This window comes from Condylostylus longicornis, unplaced genomic scaffold (assembly GCF_029603195.1).
Source record: "Condylostylus longicornis isolate FDR11 unplaced genomic scaffold, ASM2960319v2 ptg000040l, whole genome shotgun sequence".
In the NCBI taxonomy this organism is placed as follows: Eukaryota; Metazoa; Arthropoda; class Insecta; order Diptera; family Dolichopodidae; genus Condylostylus; species Condylostylus longicornis.
The window spans coordinates 4,413,553-4,431,294 of NW_026578009.1; the positions used below are offsets into that span (position 1 = coordinate 4,413,553).

Sequence of the window (17,742 nt, forward strand, 5' to 3'; positions counted from 1 at the left end):
TCCGGGTTTTAAGAAATAACGTTACTATTCAACATGAAAATTCAGCCTAATATCTAGAAATGACACTAGATGCGAAATTGAGATGGAAGGAGCATGTCAAGAAAAAGAAGACTGAACTGGAACTGAAGTATGCAGAGCTAAATTAGCAAATTGTCCGTAGTTCTTCGCTCTCCACGGATAGTAAAATTTTGATCTACAATCAAATATGGGCTTAAGATATTCAGATATGTGGTTGTGCAAAGCAACTTCATATTCGAACGTTTCAAAATAATAAGTACTACGGAATATTGTCGTCGCCCCCCCCTGATACGTTCATAATACTGATATTTATAGGGATCTCAAGATTCCTTTCATTACAGACGAAATAAGGAAAAGAGCTGCACGCCAAAAAATTCGTCTTTCCCAATATGCTAACGAAGAGTTGGACCGTTTAGCTGACAATCAAAATTTTGTTAGACGACTCAAACGAACGAAACCCTTTGAACTGTGTTAGAATAACATCTATTACTTATCAAATATTCAAAAAGGAATCTCGGTAGATCATAGAGTTCTTTAAAAAAAAACTAAATTTTTTAGCTACATTTACATTAATGGTTAGTCTAATGATTAGTCTTAATTTAAACAACGATCGAAGGTTTTAGTGCTACGTGCACAGTATTTCAACCCGCACCCCTGCAAGCGGCCACTGAATTCTCTGTCGATGATTTTCTCCGTTCGAAAAACAAAAAAAAAATATTGTTTTATTTTTTTTTTTTTAAAGGTTTTCCGTTTCATATTATAATAACCGGAATTATAAGAAAAAAAAAACGACCTTAAAAATTTTCATATTTCAATAACTACTATACATACATATATTAAGTTATAAATTCATCAATAACTATACTACCTGTCTGTATGTATGTATGTAGTTAAAATTAAAAAATCATATTGTAATAAAATTAATATCAAAGCCGTTTATTAAGAGTACTCATAACACAGCACAAAATTTTTAATTTTATTTTAAAAGCCAATAAGAATTTTATTTAATTTTTACCGCTTAAATAAAATAATGAATAAAAAAAATTTTAATATCATCAGCTGACAATCATTTATATTACTGTAATATGAAAATTGAGAGAAAGAGAGAGTATATATAGAATGATAAATGATTATTTTAAATTTTCTCTCAAAATATAATACTTACGTAAAATACTCTTCTACTAAAATCTATGTGTAATAAATATCACATATACACTTACATACATACATACATGTAACGCTTTTGTTCTTTTTTATATTTTTTTATTTTTCTTTAATTCTTTTTCAGTGAATTTTCAGTGCCAACATTAAACATGTTATCATTTTTCGGGATCACTAAAGCATTAATCGAAATTGAATAATGATAGAAATTAGCAAGCAATTTGTTCACGATACTCAATATCATATTATATGCGACATAATATACGACATACGATACGAGTAGCATATACTCGTATATACGTAGAAATGTATAGTGGTTATTAAAATTTGCCTTCTTCTTTATTCATTTTCTTTTCTCTAAGCATATAATATTATCCCTAGTGGAATTGAAATAAAAAATATTAAGTATATTATAAAAATGAATTTCCGTTTTTGATAATTAAAAGAATTTGATTAATATTATAGTTATTTAATTATTGAATTGTATGCTTTAGTAAAATAATTTAAATTTTTTGAATCAAAGATTTTTGAAAAACTAAATTTAAAATCGGTAAAAGCAATAAATCGGTATTAACCCTTTGTACTCGTATGTTACACTGGAGATGGCAATGCTAATTTACTACTCTACAATTCGTTTGTTATACTGGAGATGGCAATACTAATGTATATCTATAGACAATAGCACTAAATAACTGTAAAATTCATTTGCGTTATTCGAGATCTTATACAGTTACAAGTTTTAACATTGTATATTAATCATTAATGAAATAAATACAATATTCATTTAGCTAAAAAAAAAATTATAGGTTGACATGCAACAACCTTGAAAATAAATTGAATGCAAAGGGTTAAAGAATAAGAAGATGTAGTTTTATAATACAATATTTTAAAACTTTGGAACATTGTAATAAACATCTATAACATCTTTCGAAAAGAGTCTATTAGTTATTTTTTCTCCTTTGTTCACTCCTGGAAGGAGCATAGGGCTAGTGAATGTTATCATACAGGGCAGTCATGCTAGACAATAAATGACTAGCCTGCCATACTTGTTATTAAATATTAAATTGCAATATTGAATATAATTTTAGAATATGTTAGAAGACCGATGCCATAACCACTGCACCAATAGTCAGATTACTGATCTATTATATATACATATTTTATAAAATACAATAATTTTAAGGTACTAATATACATAAAATATAATTTTATTTTTACATATTATATAAAGTACTAATTTATGCTATAATTATAACTTTTCTTGTAAAACAAAATTATATTCTATACAATTCAAGAGAATTTTTGCGATCCCCTGTAAAAATGAAGTCAGTAACTTTTGATTTTATTTAAAATTTTAAAAATTAATTGTTTTGCCTTTATAAATTTTAGCTCAAAATTTTGATCAATGTGTACTTGAAAATTTATTCATAAACTCATACATACTCATAAGCTATACATGTGGATATGAATAAATATCCACATATGTAAAAACATTTTAAAATTGTAGAATTCTAAAAATAATATTCTAAGTTTCATTGCAAAAATTTTCATCTTACAATTTTGCTGTTTTGTAATCAATAATAATTAACTATAATATTTCCAATTCTAATAATGTTCAATATATGATCCTTTGTGTAAAAAGTAACATTTTATATAACTGAAATATTCATGTTAAAATTGTTAAAAATATAATTAATTACAATTAATTGCTAAAAACAGAAATTATATTTTAATCTTAGCTTAATTGCATCAGAATAAATTAGATGTACTTTCATAGAACAATAAAACATTAATTGAACAAAACAAAAAAAAATGCATACTTTTAGGAGCATGAAAAAATTAAAGTATGCATACACTAATTATTTTTTAAGAAATAAATTCAATATTATAATTTTTCCAAATTGCGAAAAAAAAATTTAATTAAAACATTTTAATATTGCAAAAAATATATTAAACAATAAAATTTTAATATTTAAAAAGTTAACAAATAAAAATAAGAAATTAAAAACAAAAATTTGCAAGTATGTAGCTAGATTGATGAAAATTTATAATTAAAATTGCATATCACATGGCGTCTAGTGTAATTATTTCTTGACAAGAATACGAAACCTCCAATGGCCAAGAGTAAATATAATGTTATGAAAATTTTTAAAGAAATTTAAATGAATTATTTTGTTAACAAAACAAGGAAGTTAACGAGTAAAAAAGTCAAAACAAATTGTAACGAATCAATATGAATACCTGATACGAAAATTAGGATTCGAATTAATTCGAGTCAAATGAAGAAATTAATTGAAAAGTAATATTAATAATTTTACGTAATCATTTCCGAATAAAATTCAAAAACTATTCTTAAATTGAATGTAGCAATTTTTGTCTATACTAATCGTCCCCTTTTTTCAGTAACAAATATAATATTATGAAAAATATATCAATTTTTTTTCAAACACATTGTACTTAAATTTTTATTAAGTATATAAACTTCACGAAATCAAAATTAAAATGTATAGCTCAGTTGGATTTTAATTTCTAACAATCAGCTGATTTTTTATTCCATTCGTTTATAAAGCAATGCAGCATTCTCAGTCACATTAAATAAAAATTTACAAAAACAAATCCCATATAAATATATCAATTGCAATTCCCAATAACTTTGCACATTCAAACAAATGGAATAATTGTCAAATAATTCGATTAATAAAAAATAATAAGGCCCCAGCGAAATTTTTACATTAACTTGATTAAAGAATAAATTCTTATCTTTTGACAACTTCAATGTATTGTGTTTCAACTTCAATTTAATACAATTTATTTAATGCAATAAGTGTTTTAAAATTTAAGTCTATCTCATGAATGGAGCTTTTGCAATTATATTTTTTAAAGATGCACTATATATGACAAAAAAAAATCCACTAATCCTAGATTTTTCTGAGATATTAGAATCTGACTCTATAAAACTTCAAAATTCAATATATTTTGTACTCGTATATACTGATAAAATTGTTCAAGGTTTTGAAATAAAAAAATGTTCAAGGTTCAAGGAACTCGGCTGTATATTAAAAGGAATAAAATCTATCTAATTTCATCATGTATAAGAATATTTTGTTTGAAGCGTGTATGTTAATTTTTGTTATACATAATTTTTTATTCTTAAATTTTCCTTTTATTTATTTTTTTTCTTCTTTAATTTTTTTATTTCATAGGAATCACAGAAATAATTAAAAGCAAAATAAGGAATTTTAAATAAAAATTTTCCATGTATGGCGATATTTCAAATGTTTGTACATATATATATGAAATTTCTGAAATAATAATAAAATTAACAAATAAACAAAAGAATAACAAAAACAACAAAAGAAAAAAAACAAATTCTATATTACCTTCCTTTCTCTCTAAGAGGTCAAGTGGAAAGACCAATGAACCTTGGATTAAAATCATCGTCATCCTATCATCAACATCATCAAATTATAATGATTGCCCAACATCAAAGCAATATTATATGAAAAATTAAACATATATGAAAATACATAAGGATAAATATACATACATACATATATATATATTTCCCCGTCATAACCATCATAACCATCATAACCATTATCTTATTCGTATAAGTGGTATGGCCATGGATGTTATACAAAATAATTTTACAAATTCATAATGTTATAAATGTAAATGAAAAAAAAAATAAGAATAAAATAAAGAATTCTGTAAAATACAAAAAAAAAATAAAAAATCCGGAAAGAAAGTTACACACATGCAAACATACAAATGTCAAAATAAATTTTTGTAAACGTCACTGTTGAAAATAAAGATACAACAAAAAAATTTTCTTTTAAATACCCTATAATAATTTTAGACCCTATAATAATTATGTATGCAGTTATGTATATGTGAATATATTTTTATTTGCATATTAATATTTACATAATTAGGTAGGTATGTAGGTATGCATAAATGTATTTATGTAAAATTCTCTTTGCCGTTTTTGTTTTTTTTTTTTATTTTATATTAAGTATAACAAAACAAACAATGCGATTAATTATTTTTTACTATTATTTTGAATACTTTATTAAATAATTAATTAAATTTAATTAAATAAAGGTTTACATAACATTGAACACATAAAAATTAAATTTAAATATATTTATAAATGTGGATGAATAATTTTTATTAATTTTATATGTGGATAGGGTGATCATATCAGTTACAGTGAGTTCTAGTAAAGTTGGATCAAACCAATGGTTTGTAGTGTAGTACTTTTACTCTAAATAGATTTAGTTTAATACTTTTATCAGTACTAAAATTACTTTCATTCATATAGGAATATATTTCAAAAATTCCATACATTTAGGATGAACAATTTATGCAGTCTTTGAACTAAAGCACAATTAATTTTAAAGAGGTATTACAAGTGTTAACATAATGCTCGATTTTAAGGATTAACTGTGTGAGTTTAGAAAAATAATTATATTTTTTAATGGCATAGAATTTACCGTTAGCTGTTTATGTTTATATAAATTTGAAAAAAATAGGTAAAAACTTTCTTCTACGAAAATAAGTTTGTAGTGAAAGATCTGTGTACAAACATAATATTTCAGCTTTCTGTCTTAAAGGGTGTAGAAGTTTTGTAAACATGTCCACGAATGGACAGAGTGAAACTAATAAGCACTTCTCTACCTAATCGGAACAAGCCGATTAAAATTAAATTTGGGACACGAACCGCATATTATTGTATAAAGTTAAAAATATTAATACCATTTGCTTACAATATATGCTTAAAGAACTTATTAAGAACATTTCCTACAGGCAGAGATTATGATGACAAAACTATAATTTATAAAATATATTATATATTTATAGGAATTAATTCATTCCGGTTTTACAAATTGTACCAATATATGTCTGCTTTAATAATTTTGACAATAAGAAACCTATTTCATATTATTATTAAATTAGTCGACTATTAAGAAAGTATTTTTGAACGCAGAACGTACAATGTAGCAAAAAAAGTTGAATTTTTAAATTGCACTATCTTTATAGGGAATCTAATTTTTATCTATAGGAAATTACATATTCCGTTATGATTATGGAATTGCAAAAAAAATTTACATTTCAAATTAAATAAAATTCAATATTTTATTTTAAGTATTTTAGTAAAGCAAAACAAATTAAATAAAAAAAATAATAGAATACAAAAATATTTTTTTTTTTAAATTCTGATTTTGACGAAAAATTCTTTGTACATACATCTATAACATCGTATGATTAAATTTTGACCTGATTTTACATTTTATACTGAGTTTACATTTTATACAATTAGTGTTAATCAAACTATTAAATTTCCGCATTAAATGCAAATTAAAATTATAAAATTATTTCAACACAGAAATATAATTCTGCTATGAAAATTAAAAAAATTATAAGGAAACGCAAAAAAAAAAAAATTTCAACTAACTACGTTGTGCTTGAATTTTACGAAAAAAATCTACTATAGCTGGTATTCCAGATTTATTAAAAAGGAGAAATTCGAATGTCATTAAAATCCGAATACTCCGAAATTCGCTTTATTTCAATTTACTTAATTCACAATAATAGAAAGGAATTTAATGAATGAATTTAGGAGTTCCAGAACTTAATTTTTTTTAATTATTTTGAAATTTTAATATTAATATTAAATATAGCATTTATAAATGAAATGATTTGCTCGTTTAATTAAAATTAAACAAATATAATTGAATAGATTGAATTTCGAAATCTCTTTTGGAAAAAAAAGTTTTCATAAACTAAAATGTTAATTATTTATTCTTTAAGTCATAACACATCTTTTCTAGAATATTACAAATAATTATTCAAAAATGCTGAAATTTCAGTATAACTGCTACCTTGTAAATTATTGGCATACTTTTTTTCAATTTAACAACATATTACATCAGTTTGAAAAAAATAATAAACAAAATAATAAACTACCGGAAAAATATGGACATCATTACCATTTTTCGACTTATTTTGGCCTTTCCCACATATAATATACATATATATATAAAAATATAAGTTATACCGTTGAGTTATTTTACACAATTTACTATTAAATTAATTAAAATTTTATTTACTAGTTAATAATTCAGCTTATGAATTATAATTGCTGAATTCTGTAAATCTGTTCAGTACTACTTCAATTATTACGTCGCAGAAATTAGTTATTTACTTTAGTAATAATATGTATGTATGTACTATATATTTATTTATGTGCACAAATAAATGTAATACATAAGTATGTGAAATTCTTTGAGTTGCACTTGAAATATTTTTTTAAAAATTTCTTGCATATTTTGCATATTTAATATTTTTTAGTAAAATTATAATGATATAATCAAGAATTTCCCTTGAACTTAAGGTTATAATTGTAAATTAAGCATTTTATATATAAACACAAATTACAGATTAAAAAAAACATAAATAATAATCTTTCTTATATTTTAATTCACATATAGAAGTTATTTAAGCGATTCTTAACGTTTTCTCGGCTATAAAATAAAAATAATTTTTGTTTTAAAATGAAATGTAAATGCACATATTTTAATATTTTAAAGTGAATTAAATTAAAAAAAGAAAATTTTTCTATTTATTTTTTAACAGACGAACGTGCAGCTTTTGTTTCAATTTTACTATTTTGTGTCATCGAATTTGTATCATCAGGACAAACTGAAGTCAATCAACAGAAATTAGGATTTAATAATAATCACAATATACTTACAACTATAAATAATCCTGATAATAATAAACTTGCTGAATATTATGATGCATTAGTTAAAAATAAACTAGATAATTTGGCAGCAAATTTAACAGAAAATGAATATCGAGAGATACAACGAATTTTTAGTCAGTTTCCAATTAATAATAATGCAAATTATGGAAATGATGATCTAAGACCATGTACATGTGGTGTATTTTTAAGTAATCAAATAAGAAAAAAACATGTATTAGATAATGATAGCCCAACTATAACACAAGAGATTGATAAAATATTTCCATGTACAAAAATGGGTGCAAGAAAATGTCAAAATGAATGTTTTCAATTGGTTAGTAAATATTTTCATTACATGTACTAATTTGATGAATCTAATTATAAGAATCTACATTAATTAAAAAATTTTTAAAACCGATTTGATGTGTAAATAACGTGACTTAAAAATTACATTGATACGGTATTGCTCAACTCAACTCAGCAACTACAGCTTACAAGCTGAATTGTATTGTATTAGAATTGAAGTCTGAGATACTTATTAGGTTAAAAAAAAATTCACCTTCAAATCAAAATTTCAATTCTTCCTGCTAGATTCTTATGCACCGGACACGTTTAAAATTTTATTTAAAAAAAAAAAAACAAAACACAATTAATTATTCCACCATTTCTTTTTTAGTTGTTACAATATCTTCCACAATCAGCAGAAATCATATGCGCTTTAGTTGGTCAAGACATTCATAAGATGAGAGCACATTTATTTGTACAAAACTGTGATTCACAATGGCATAATTCAAATCTATCAGCAGGTCGAGAATATTGTTGTAAAGGTGGTTTACCATATCATTGTCCTTTATTTTAAACACCCACTAAAAATACTGTTTTTATAAATTTTTATAATAAAAAATTTTTGTTAATAAAATAATAAAAAAAATATTTATATAAAATATTAATATGTATTAACATTTATGTATATACATAGAACGAATTTTGAGGTTAATTTAGGAAAAATCTGAAGTGTCAAATATTGTCAATACTCATTGGCATAATATTTACATCTTTTTATAAGCAAGGAAGGGGTTTTTAGTAATAAATAGCAAAATAGGAAAGCAAAATAGGAAATTTTATTCACTTTGTTTTTGAAATTGAGACGTTCAGTCGATAATTTGAAAAAAAAAAAAAAAAATCCAATTAGATAAATGAGTAATCTTATTGGAAAAGTGAAACATCCATTAGAAAATACTAAGAATTCTGATTTGAAAGCGAATAAAAAGTGAGTAAAAAAGTGGGATACACGATCATTTGTTTCTATAACAGCATCTCAAAGATTTTCATGGCATTTATGAATCTAAAGAGTGGCAACCCTATCTACCCAGAAGGTTTAACCATTGATCAGATTATTTATATTATCATTGAATACACAGTAATATTCTATAAGTTTCTTTAATTTTTTCTTTACTTTTAAAAATTTATAAAACTTTATGTCTAAAACAAAAAATGACATAAGTATTCACTTTTTCAATATTTCAAAAAATTATAAAATTTATTTTTGATTCAATCATACATTTTGAAATAAATGACAACAAATAATTGAACAAAGCTTTCATGTCTTATTTAATGTATACGTACTTAATATCATGACATCTTGTGGCCGATACTATTACTTTTATAATATTAATTGGCAGCTGTCATATTGTTTACGATTGGTAATACTGCTTCGAAAAGGGATTTTTTTATGCAAAGTACCAGAGAATTTAGCCCAAGATAAGAGCATAAAGTAGAATTTAGTTCAAAATATTTTTTTTTTTTTAAATAAATTATTAATTGAAATTAATTAATAAAATTATAATAAAGAAAATTAAAATGTTAAATATATTAGTATTAGTTTTATTTTCAATGAAAGAAATTAAAGGTGAATATATTTTATAAGGATGAAAAAGAAGTTAAAAAAAAAAAAATTTTTTATGTTGTGTCCTAGTTTAATTCATCTGCACAATTTGATTGAAAAGATGAAAAATTGTGTTAAGTGTTTCCAATCTTTGAATTTATGCTATTCATTTTTTTTTATTTTAGATGGGTTAGCAGCTGGTACTAGTTTATTAAGCACTCTAGATTCTCATTGTACGGATTATAGTGGACGAATTTATGAACATGGAATGCATTATATGCCAAAGAGTAAGTTCTTTTCAATTTTCCTTTTTATTTTTTTGGGTAATGTCAAATAGGTATACCTACTTAAATATATTTTTATCACCTCCACCCACTTTGGTGGGTGTATATATACATATTATATGTTTGTAGTTATAAAAATGTAAAAGCCAGGTGATACAATAATAATATGAACATGAATTGAGATAGTGAAAAAATTTTTTTTTAAAGTTTTATGAAAAATATATAAGAATCGCAGTTTAGTTTAGTGATTTGCATATCTTACTACATAATAAAAAATTCAATATCTCTAGGTACATACACAGAAAACTAAATGTTATATGGAAGACAATTTAAAATTTTTCTATTTGTTCATTTAAATTCATTAAAAAATATTTTTATAAAATCCACTAATCACTGACATTCTCAATTTAATTGATTACTTAAAAAAAATTTTCTTTCTTAATTGGAAGAATATGTTTCATAAAAGCTTTTCATTAAATAATAAAAAATTAAAATCTATGTAACTATGTATATGTAGGTACCTAGCTGGATGCAATATTCATTGCCACACTTTAATTATATTCTATTCAATGTGAAGAGCTCAATTAAAATTACAAACAGTAAATATAAATGAAATTTTAATATCGTTTCTTTTTATTAAGATATGTGCAATTTGTGCATTTGTGATAATGGGGAACCGAAAGGTTGCAAGATGGTACTATGTACTGCGCCAAGTGAATGTAAATCTTTTCAACTTGGCAATAATTGCTGCGAATACGTTTGTCTTGATGATACTTTGGCTGAAAGGACAACAGATTTCGGTATATGACTAGTAGCAAGTGGCATAACTGCCACTTTGTCTTTATCACTCCTGTTTTTCTTAGTAAATCGTTTAAGGCAACGAAAAATTCGGGGAAGAGAAAACCGACAAACGACATCAGATGAAAGAAGTATCGTTGGAAGTATAGGGTAAATTCTTTTGATTTATTAAAAATTGTAGTAAAGAGTTTTTATGGTTTGACTTTAATTAATGTTAAAATTGATTTAGATATATAACCGGTAATATGGGTTACATGGAAGGAAATATAAATGGTATGGATTATACGTATGGAAATTCGTCACATTATCCCTTATGGAAACCACCTAGTGGATATTTTCCAAGAGGTGAAGCTCCACCTCCTTATGAAGAAGCAGTAGCATTGTCACAAGCGGAAGCTTTGAGTGCAGCACAATGCACGGTCAGCGTAGCAACTACAACACATCGATCCTTACCAATTAGCACACTAAATGTAGCTGAAGGCGAAATACATCAACCACAAAATCCTCAGCAACAAAATATCACGACTAGCACTACAAATTTAATTAATATTAATATCAATAGTGGAGGAAATGTTACAACTGTGGCTACAGGCGAAAGTCATCAACCACCTTACAGGTATTCATAAAATTTTAGAATATTTTTTTTTGTTTAAACTGATAGAAATTTCGAGAAATTGTATTTTTTATTAACTACGAACTTATTTAAGTTTGTTTTAAACTTTGTTTTCATTTTTATTTCAAGCTTTTATTTTATTTTTTTTATATATTTTTCTTTCCTTTTATTTTTGTTTCTATTTTTTTTTAGCTGACAAAAAATTTTGTGTGAGTGTTTGTTTAAGAAATTTTTATTTTTGTAATTATTATTATAAGTACGTATGTATATAAGCATTATTATTTTACATTGTGTTTAAATATCATTAAAACCAAAAAATAAAATGAAATAGTTGCATAACGCAATCCTTAAGCCAACAACCACGTTCAACACAAACTCAATCGACTTGTTCATCATCTTCTAGCAGTATTGGTGAGCCATCCAACTTACATTTACAACAACATCATCCAATTCAACGTAATAACCAGATAATGCCTGGAAGTAATTCGGTTTGTGTTCAAGCATCAGGACCCCTCCAAGCTGTCGTGCAACCCTCTCAAACAGCAGCTCATCACAATTCTACTTTGCAAACCTTGCAACCTTATACGTCCTATCAAACCCAAATTCAGCCAACCGAACCACAAATTCAACAACATCAAACGCAACAAAGCTCCATCAATACAATTGCGGCAAGTTCAACTTTAATTGGAGGAAATAATACATTAGGCCAACATCAATCAGTACAACCGGTACCACAGCATCAAATTGCTCAAATTCAAACAATTGAATGTTCTTACAAAAACTGTACATTAAATAATGCGTCTTCAACGTCTTCAACATCGAAAATTTTAAGTTCTTCAAAGTCACATCGAATAACTGCCCCCGATAATATTAGTCAATATAACGCTGCTGTGGCAGCAGCTGCAGCAGCTACCGAAGCTTCTTCACAAGTAACTGGTGGAGCAAGCAATAACACCACCAATTCGAATCAAAATAAATATACAACAATTTTGCCGCCACCATTGTTCGATGAAGGGGCTACTACAAATAATTTAAATATAGATCAACAACAAAATTTAATTGCTAATGATAGCAATGGAGTTTGCAACGCAAATAATGTATCATCTGGAGCCAATTTAAAAACTCCGTCATCTTCGAGACGCTATCATCGTACCATACCGCGCCATTTGACTGCTATAGATCCCTTAATCTCAGCCGTTAATATATCTGGATCGGGGACTCTTCCAGCAGGATCGACAACATCGGGTATTAAATATGCTTCAGAAAACGGAAGCAACATTCAAGTTTCAAAAAATGTTTTAAATTCAACATCGAATACAACAGGTTCTTCTAATTCAGAGAAAAATTTATCATCAAACAATAAGAAGCCTACATGTCAGTGCCCAGTTCAACATGTTCCAATGTCTTATATGGGAACCAATCACATTTCTAATCATGCTCAGAACAGTAATATATTCTTATCAACTATAACCAATAAATTAGCTAGAAACAGTAGCGGTTGTAATAATAATAGCAATTCTAATAGTTCAAATTTTAAAACAAAGTCACCATGTGGATCAAAATCGTTATCTCAATCAAAGGATTCATTAAATGAGTCTTCACGTAGTAGCACTTTGAAAAGGTCTGGTCATTCTTCTAACAGCCATCATTCAAGCAACCATCACGGAAATTCAAATAGTTCGGGCTGGTTAGTATAACTCTGCGATAAAAACGAAAAATAAATTGACAAAATATTAAATTCATAATTTTTAGCTCACCATCAACTCCAAGTAATACGAAGATCTCAACAATTTCGAAACATGTAGGAGAGATACATTCATCTGCTAATAATCAAGTAATGTTGAAGGCAACCCCAGTTTTGAAGCAAAAGCACAGTCCAGGAAACAGTATACAGCACCAACAAATTTCGCATAATTCGTCAGTTAATATTTTACGAAATGGTGATGGTGGTGATTTATATAATTCGTCTTCATTTCCAATCCAGTTAATGGAATCGCTTTCCAAAATATCAACAGAAAGCAATCCAGTTTTACCACCGAAAATGTATAAAACGTCCCAATCAAATTGCTCAAAATCGCAACATGTTTATACAGCTGTTTCAAAAATTCACACTATTTCAAAACCAAATGACAACAGCATTATAACAAGTGCTCATAATCATCATCATTCTCATCATTATCATTCTGGACCACAACGAAGTTCTTCAACGTCACGTTGTACTGCCAATGGACTTTTGGCAAGTTCAAATTCTTCAAATTCTTATACCAAATCATTATCTCGTAAAGATAATGAATTAAAATCGATTACTCCTGCTTTAACTTTACCCGCATCAAATTGTATAATCAATTTAAATAATGAAAATAAAAGTCAAAGTTTAGGTAAAATAAACTCGTCAACATTCTATCCAATGCAAAACAGTCATGTAACATATACATTACCTAAACATCATCCAAATGGTAAACAATCTTTAAATAGCACAATAGCTAGTGTTGTCAGTAAAGTACCATCAGTCATAAGTATCCCTTCGACCTCAATGATAGCATTAGAGAATGCAACCTTATCGCTAGTTGCGGCTGCTGCTAATATAAGTGAAAGAGAAATGTCATCATCAAAAGCAGAACACATACAACCCACCAGTGATTGTAAACGCTCAACGTTGCCAAAGGTTATTAAAAACCAACAACAACATCATAATGATAAAACTCCCACCCATTCAGATTTTAAAAATAATGAAAATGATAAACCATTACCAGTTTGTACAACTTCAAAAAACTGCTCAAATCCCAAAGAACATTTTTTGCCGAATGATACTAGTTTAGATGATGATTATTTAAGTGAATGTGAAAATTGTAAAACTGCACACAGTTCGAAATATTATTTAAATGACGAAGAAACTGAAGAGCCACCTCAGGAAACAATGACATTACAACGCAATAAAGATCAAGATAAAGAAGATGAACAGGCTTACTATAGAACTTCGTTAACTTTACCAACAAATACTAAAAAAACAACGTAAGTTTACAGTGTTTTTACAATAGTTATACAGATATTTTGTTTGTTATTAACTATTTTTTTTTTAGAAATATAAAAAACAATCGGGAAACATGGTTTTCATCAATACCAGCTAGCTCATCATCAGATGAAGAAATAAACGAATGAGATTTATCTCATCTTCTTTAAGGAAGATGAACTATTTCTAAAATGTGCATTCAACTCAAGCTACAAACAAAATTATAAGTAAAATTAATTAAAAAGAAAAAAAAAAGAAAAAACGAAAAAAAAAATTATTTTTAAATAAAATATTTAGGAAAAATTTTATTGAAATTACTCGGTAAGTATATAAAATTGAATTCCAAAAAAAAAAAGTCGTACCTTAAAAATAAAAAAAAAATAAAAGGAAATAACAAATTTATTAAAATTTAATTAGGAAAACATTATAAGTAAAAGATAAATTTTTTATCTGTGTTAAAATTAAAAACAAAAATAAAAGAAGAAATAACATGCTCTCACAAAATCATTAATTCAAAGAAAAAAACAAATATTTAATAATATTAAAGATTTCATTTTTTCATAAAATTAATGCAATCCTTGGTCCAAATTAGAGACATTGAAAATATAAATAGAAAATTATTAAAAGTAAATTAAAACAAAACAAAAAAAAAATAAAAAAAAAAAATAAAGATGGTATAAATGTTGAATTTCATGTTTCATAAGTGTAATAAATAGGAATAATGCAAAAACGATAAACAAAAAAAAAAAATTTAAAAAAAAATCATATTATTACCTACGATATTCCAAAAATCCTTACCAAATCAAACCTTTTGCATTTATATATTTTAAATTTTCAATAAAATATACATAGTTTCGTATATGTTTGATATTATTAAATAATTACAACAGTGTTCAAAACAATTTTCACAATCATTTTATTATATTAAAGTTCTAAAATAGTTTAATAAAAAAAAAAAACATTTCTATAATTTTCTCAATTAAATAAAATAATTTTCAATTTGATAAAAATTACATTTGTCATAATTTGTAAAATATTGATGGAATATTTTGCTAATGAGAATAGAAGTTCAGCTAAAACAAAATATGTATGTAATTTTAAAATACATAAGCATACTCACATATTTAAAATAAAGACTCACAAAAAAACGTCACTTCAATTATTTTTAAAGGAGGGTACCATTTTAAAACAACTCAATTCTATAATTAATTACTTATTCGGAAAATTTACTTGAAATATTATACAAATTTTTAAAATTGATAAAATATATTTCAATATATTTAAATAACGCAATTACAACCATTTGAAGTGAAAAATTTTTAAAATATAAAGAAAACAATCATAAAAATGAGCTCAAAAACTATTTCTGATAAACATAAATTCCCCAATTTATTTGCCCAACCGATTTTTTGAAATTAAATTTGAAATATCTTTAATTAGTAACAAAAAATGTATTTTAATGTAAATTTCATTAGTTTAACAAATTAAACACGTACCCTAATTTCGAAAATTACACAAAACAAAAAAAGTTAAATTTAAATGATTAAATTTTTGAAATTTAAAATTTAGTATGTTGTGTAGTAAAGAAATACTCAATACATATTTTTAATTATGTTTAAATATAATATTGTCCAAGAAAAATTTTCAATATTTGATAAATAAATTTGAAACAAAGTTATTTGTTCATTCATTTGTAACATAAAGTTAAAAAAACATTTGAAATTTTAAGTAAAAGAATTGTATAGTAAAAATATATTATTGAGAAAAAAAATAGATTTATTTTTAATATCGTAAAGGAATTATGTTAAATTAAATATTTATAAATTTAACAGTGAATAACTTTCAAAACTTCTAACATCTTTTGAAAATATTTTATAAGAACGCTAACGCATTAATTACTTCAATTAGTTCCGTAATTTAATACTCAATTTATAACAAAAATCGATAATTATTTAAATCAAAATATAAATTTGTTTATAATTAAGAATAATGGCCGAAAAATTGTTTTAACATTCAACTAAATTAATAAAATTAATAGGAATCATTTACATAAATTGAAAACACATAATATATTAAATAATTAAGATTTTATGTTTTATTGTTGATTAAAATTTGGATTCATTTTAATTTAATACTGTAACAGCTATTAGAAAGTTTTTTTCAATTATATACTCAAATAATATTAAGAGGTCTCATATTTTGTTACAAAAGAAAAATAAACATTCATTTCTTTACATAATAATGTATAAATTATACAAAGTATTCGCGTTTACTAGAATCAAATTAATTAAAAACAAAAAAAAAAAAAAAGGAAAATAAGTCTTAGTAAAATAAAGTAAAATATTAGATCGCTTCAACCAGCTATATATTATATATTTAATATGTATATATATATAAATATATATTGGATATATTAATTAGTAAATAAATTTTGTTTCTATTAAAAACTCAAAAGTAAAACAAAAATCTATGCCACATAAAAACCATACGATATATTTTCTAAATTTAAATGATATAATAAAAATAAAACTGAAATATTTAATATAAAAAACAAAAAATCATTAAATTTGTACAAAAATAACGTAGCAATATTTAGAATTTACCACCAAATTCATTCAAATAATACTAATACTTATTTTATTAATGCCAATAATTTAGAAATAAAAAATCGTCTCAAAAAATATTTCGAAGCATAAACATAAAGAGTATCTAAAAATTCAAGAAAGCCAAAATTAATTTATTGTTGAACTTAAATAAAGGATAAAATATTTATTTAAATTAAAGTAATTGAAGAAAAAATTATACTGGACAATTATTTTGAATAGATAATACAAGCAATGTAAAAAGAAAATCAAAATTCGACAAAGTAAAAATCAAAGCCAAACGATTTATTTCGATTTAATTCCCAATAATTTGAATTACCAATAAAAAATTTTAAAAAATTATTATTTTAATTGTTTATCAATTTACAAATTAATATGAAAATAATTTTATGTTTCTAATACGTAAAATGATAAATACATAAAGCCCATGCTCACTTAGCGTAATATTAATTTTTATTCAATTTCCCTATGTAATAATTATTTTATATTATCAATTACTTTTTATATTTTTTAAATTTTTTTTTTAAAATCAAGTGAAAAATTGAGATAAGTTCAAATAAAAATATACAACAAAATATTTAAAATTAAAATAATTTTATGTAATTTTAATAAAAATTAAACA

General features: G+C 24.6%; 2 protein-coding genes across 6 annotated transcripts; both read left to right on the top strand.

Moving 5' to 3' along the window:
* The first annotated feature begins 59 nt into the window (after positions 1-59).
* On the top strand, positions 60-8,786 carry LOC129609779 (uncharacterized). Its single transcript, XM_055521899.1, has 4 exons — positions 60-127; positions 4,577-4,668; positions 7,819-8,261; positions 8,604-8,786. Exons 1-4 carry the CDS (start codon positions 60-62, stop codon positions 8,784-8,786), a joined length of 786 nt encoding a protein of 261 aa, XP_055377874.1.
* Positions 8,787-9,682: 896 nt separating this feature from the next.
* LOC129609494 (probable serine/threonine-protein kinase DDB_G0282963) lies at positions 9,683-15,999 on the top strand. 5 transcript variants are annotated; one of them, XM_055521422.1, is made up of 7 exons: positions 9,683-9,836; positions 9,998-10,099; positions 10,738-11,044; positions 11,124-11,510; positions 11,839-13,194; positions 13,260-14,519; positions 14,588-15,999. In XM_055521422.1, the coding sequence occupies exons 4-7, from the start codon at positions 11,140-11,142 to the stop codon at positions 14,664-14,666; spliced, it is 3,066 nt and encodes a 1,021-aa protein (XP_055377397.1). In that variant the 5' UTR covers positions 9,683-9,836; positions 9,998-10,099; positions 10,738-11,044; positions 11,124-11,139; the 3' UTR covers positions 14,667-15,999. The 5 variants fall into 5 exon arrangements, with proteins under 5 accessions (XP_055377397.1, XP_055377398.1, XP_055377399.1 ...); XM_055521423.1 differs by having other exon boundaries at positions 11,860-13,194; XM_055521424.1 differs by having other exon boundaries at positions 11,911-13,194.
* Positions 16,000-17,742: the final 1,743 nt, after the last annotated feature.

Bases quoted from the DNA above. Each gene is read 5' to 3' on its own strand.
- LOC129609494 (XM_055521422.1), top strand. From the start codon at position 11,140: ATGGGTTACATGGAAGGAAATATAAATGGTATGGATTATACGTATGGA. The intron at 11,511-11,838 runs GTATTCATAAAA...AAAATGAAATAG, and splicing joins AGTCATCAACCACCTTACAG to TTGCATAACGCAATCCTTAA. The intron at 14,520-14,587 runs GTAAGTTTACAG...TTTTTTTTTTAG, and splicing joins ACAAATACTAAAAAAACAAC to AAATATAAAAAACAATCGGG.
- LOC129609779 (XM_055521899.1), top strand. From the start codon at position 60: ATGACACTAGATGCGAAATTGAGATGGAAGGAGCATGTCAAGAAAAAG. The intron at 128-4,576 runs GTATGCAGAGCT...TTTCTCTCTAAG, and splicing joins AAGACTGAACTGGAACTGAA to AGGTCAAGTGGAAAGACCAA. The intron at 8,262-8,603 runs GTTAGTAAATAT...TTTCTTTTTTAG, and splicing joins AAAATGAATGTTTTCAATTG to TTGTTACAATATCTTCCACA.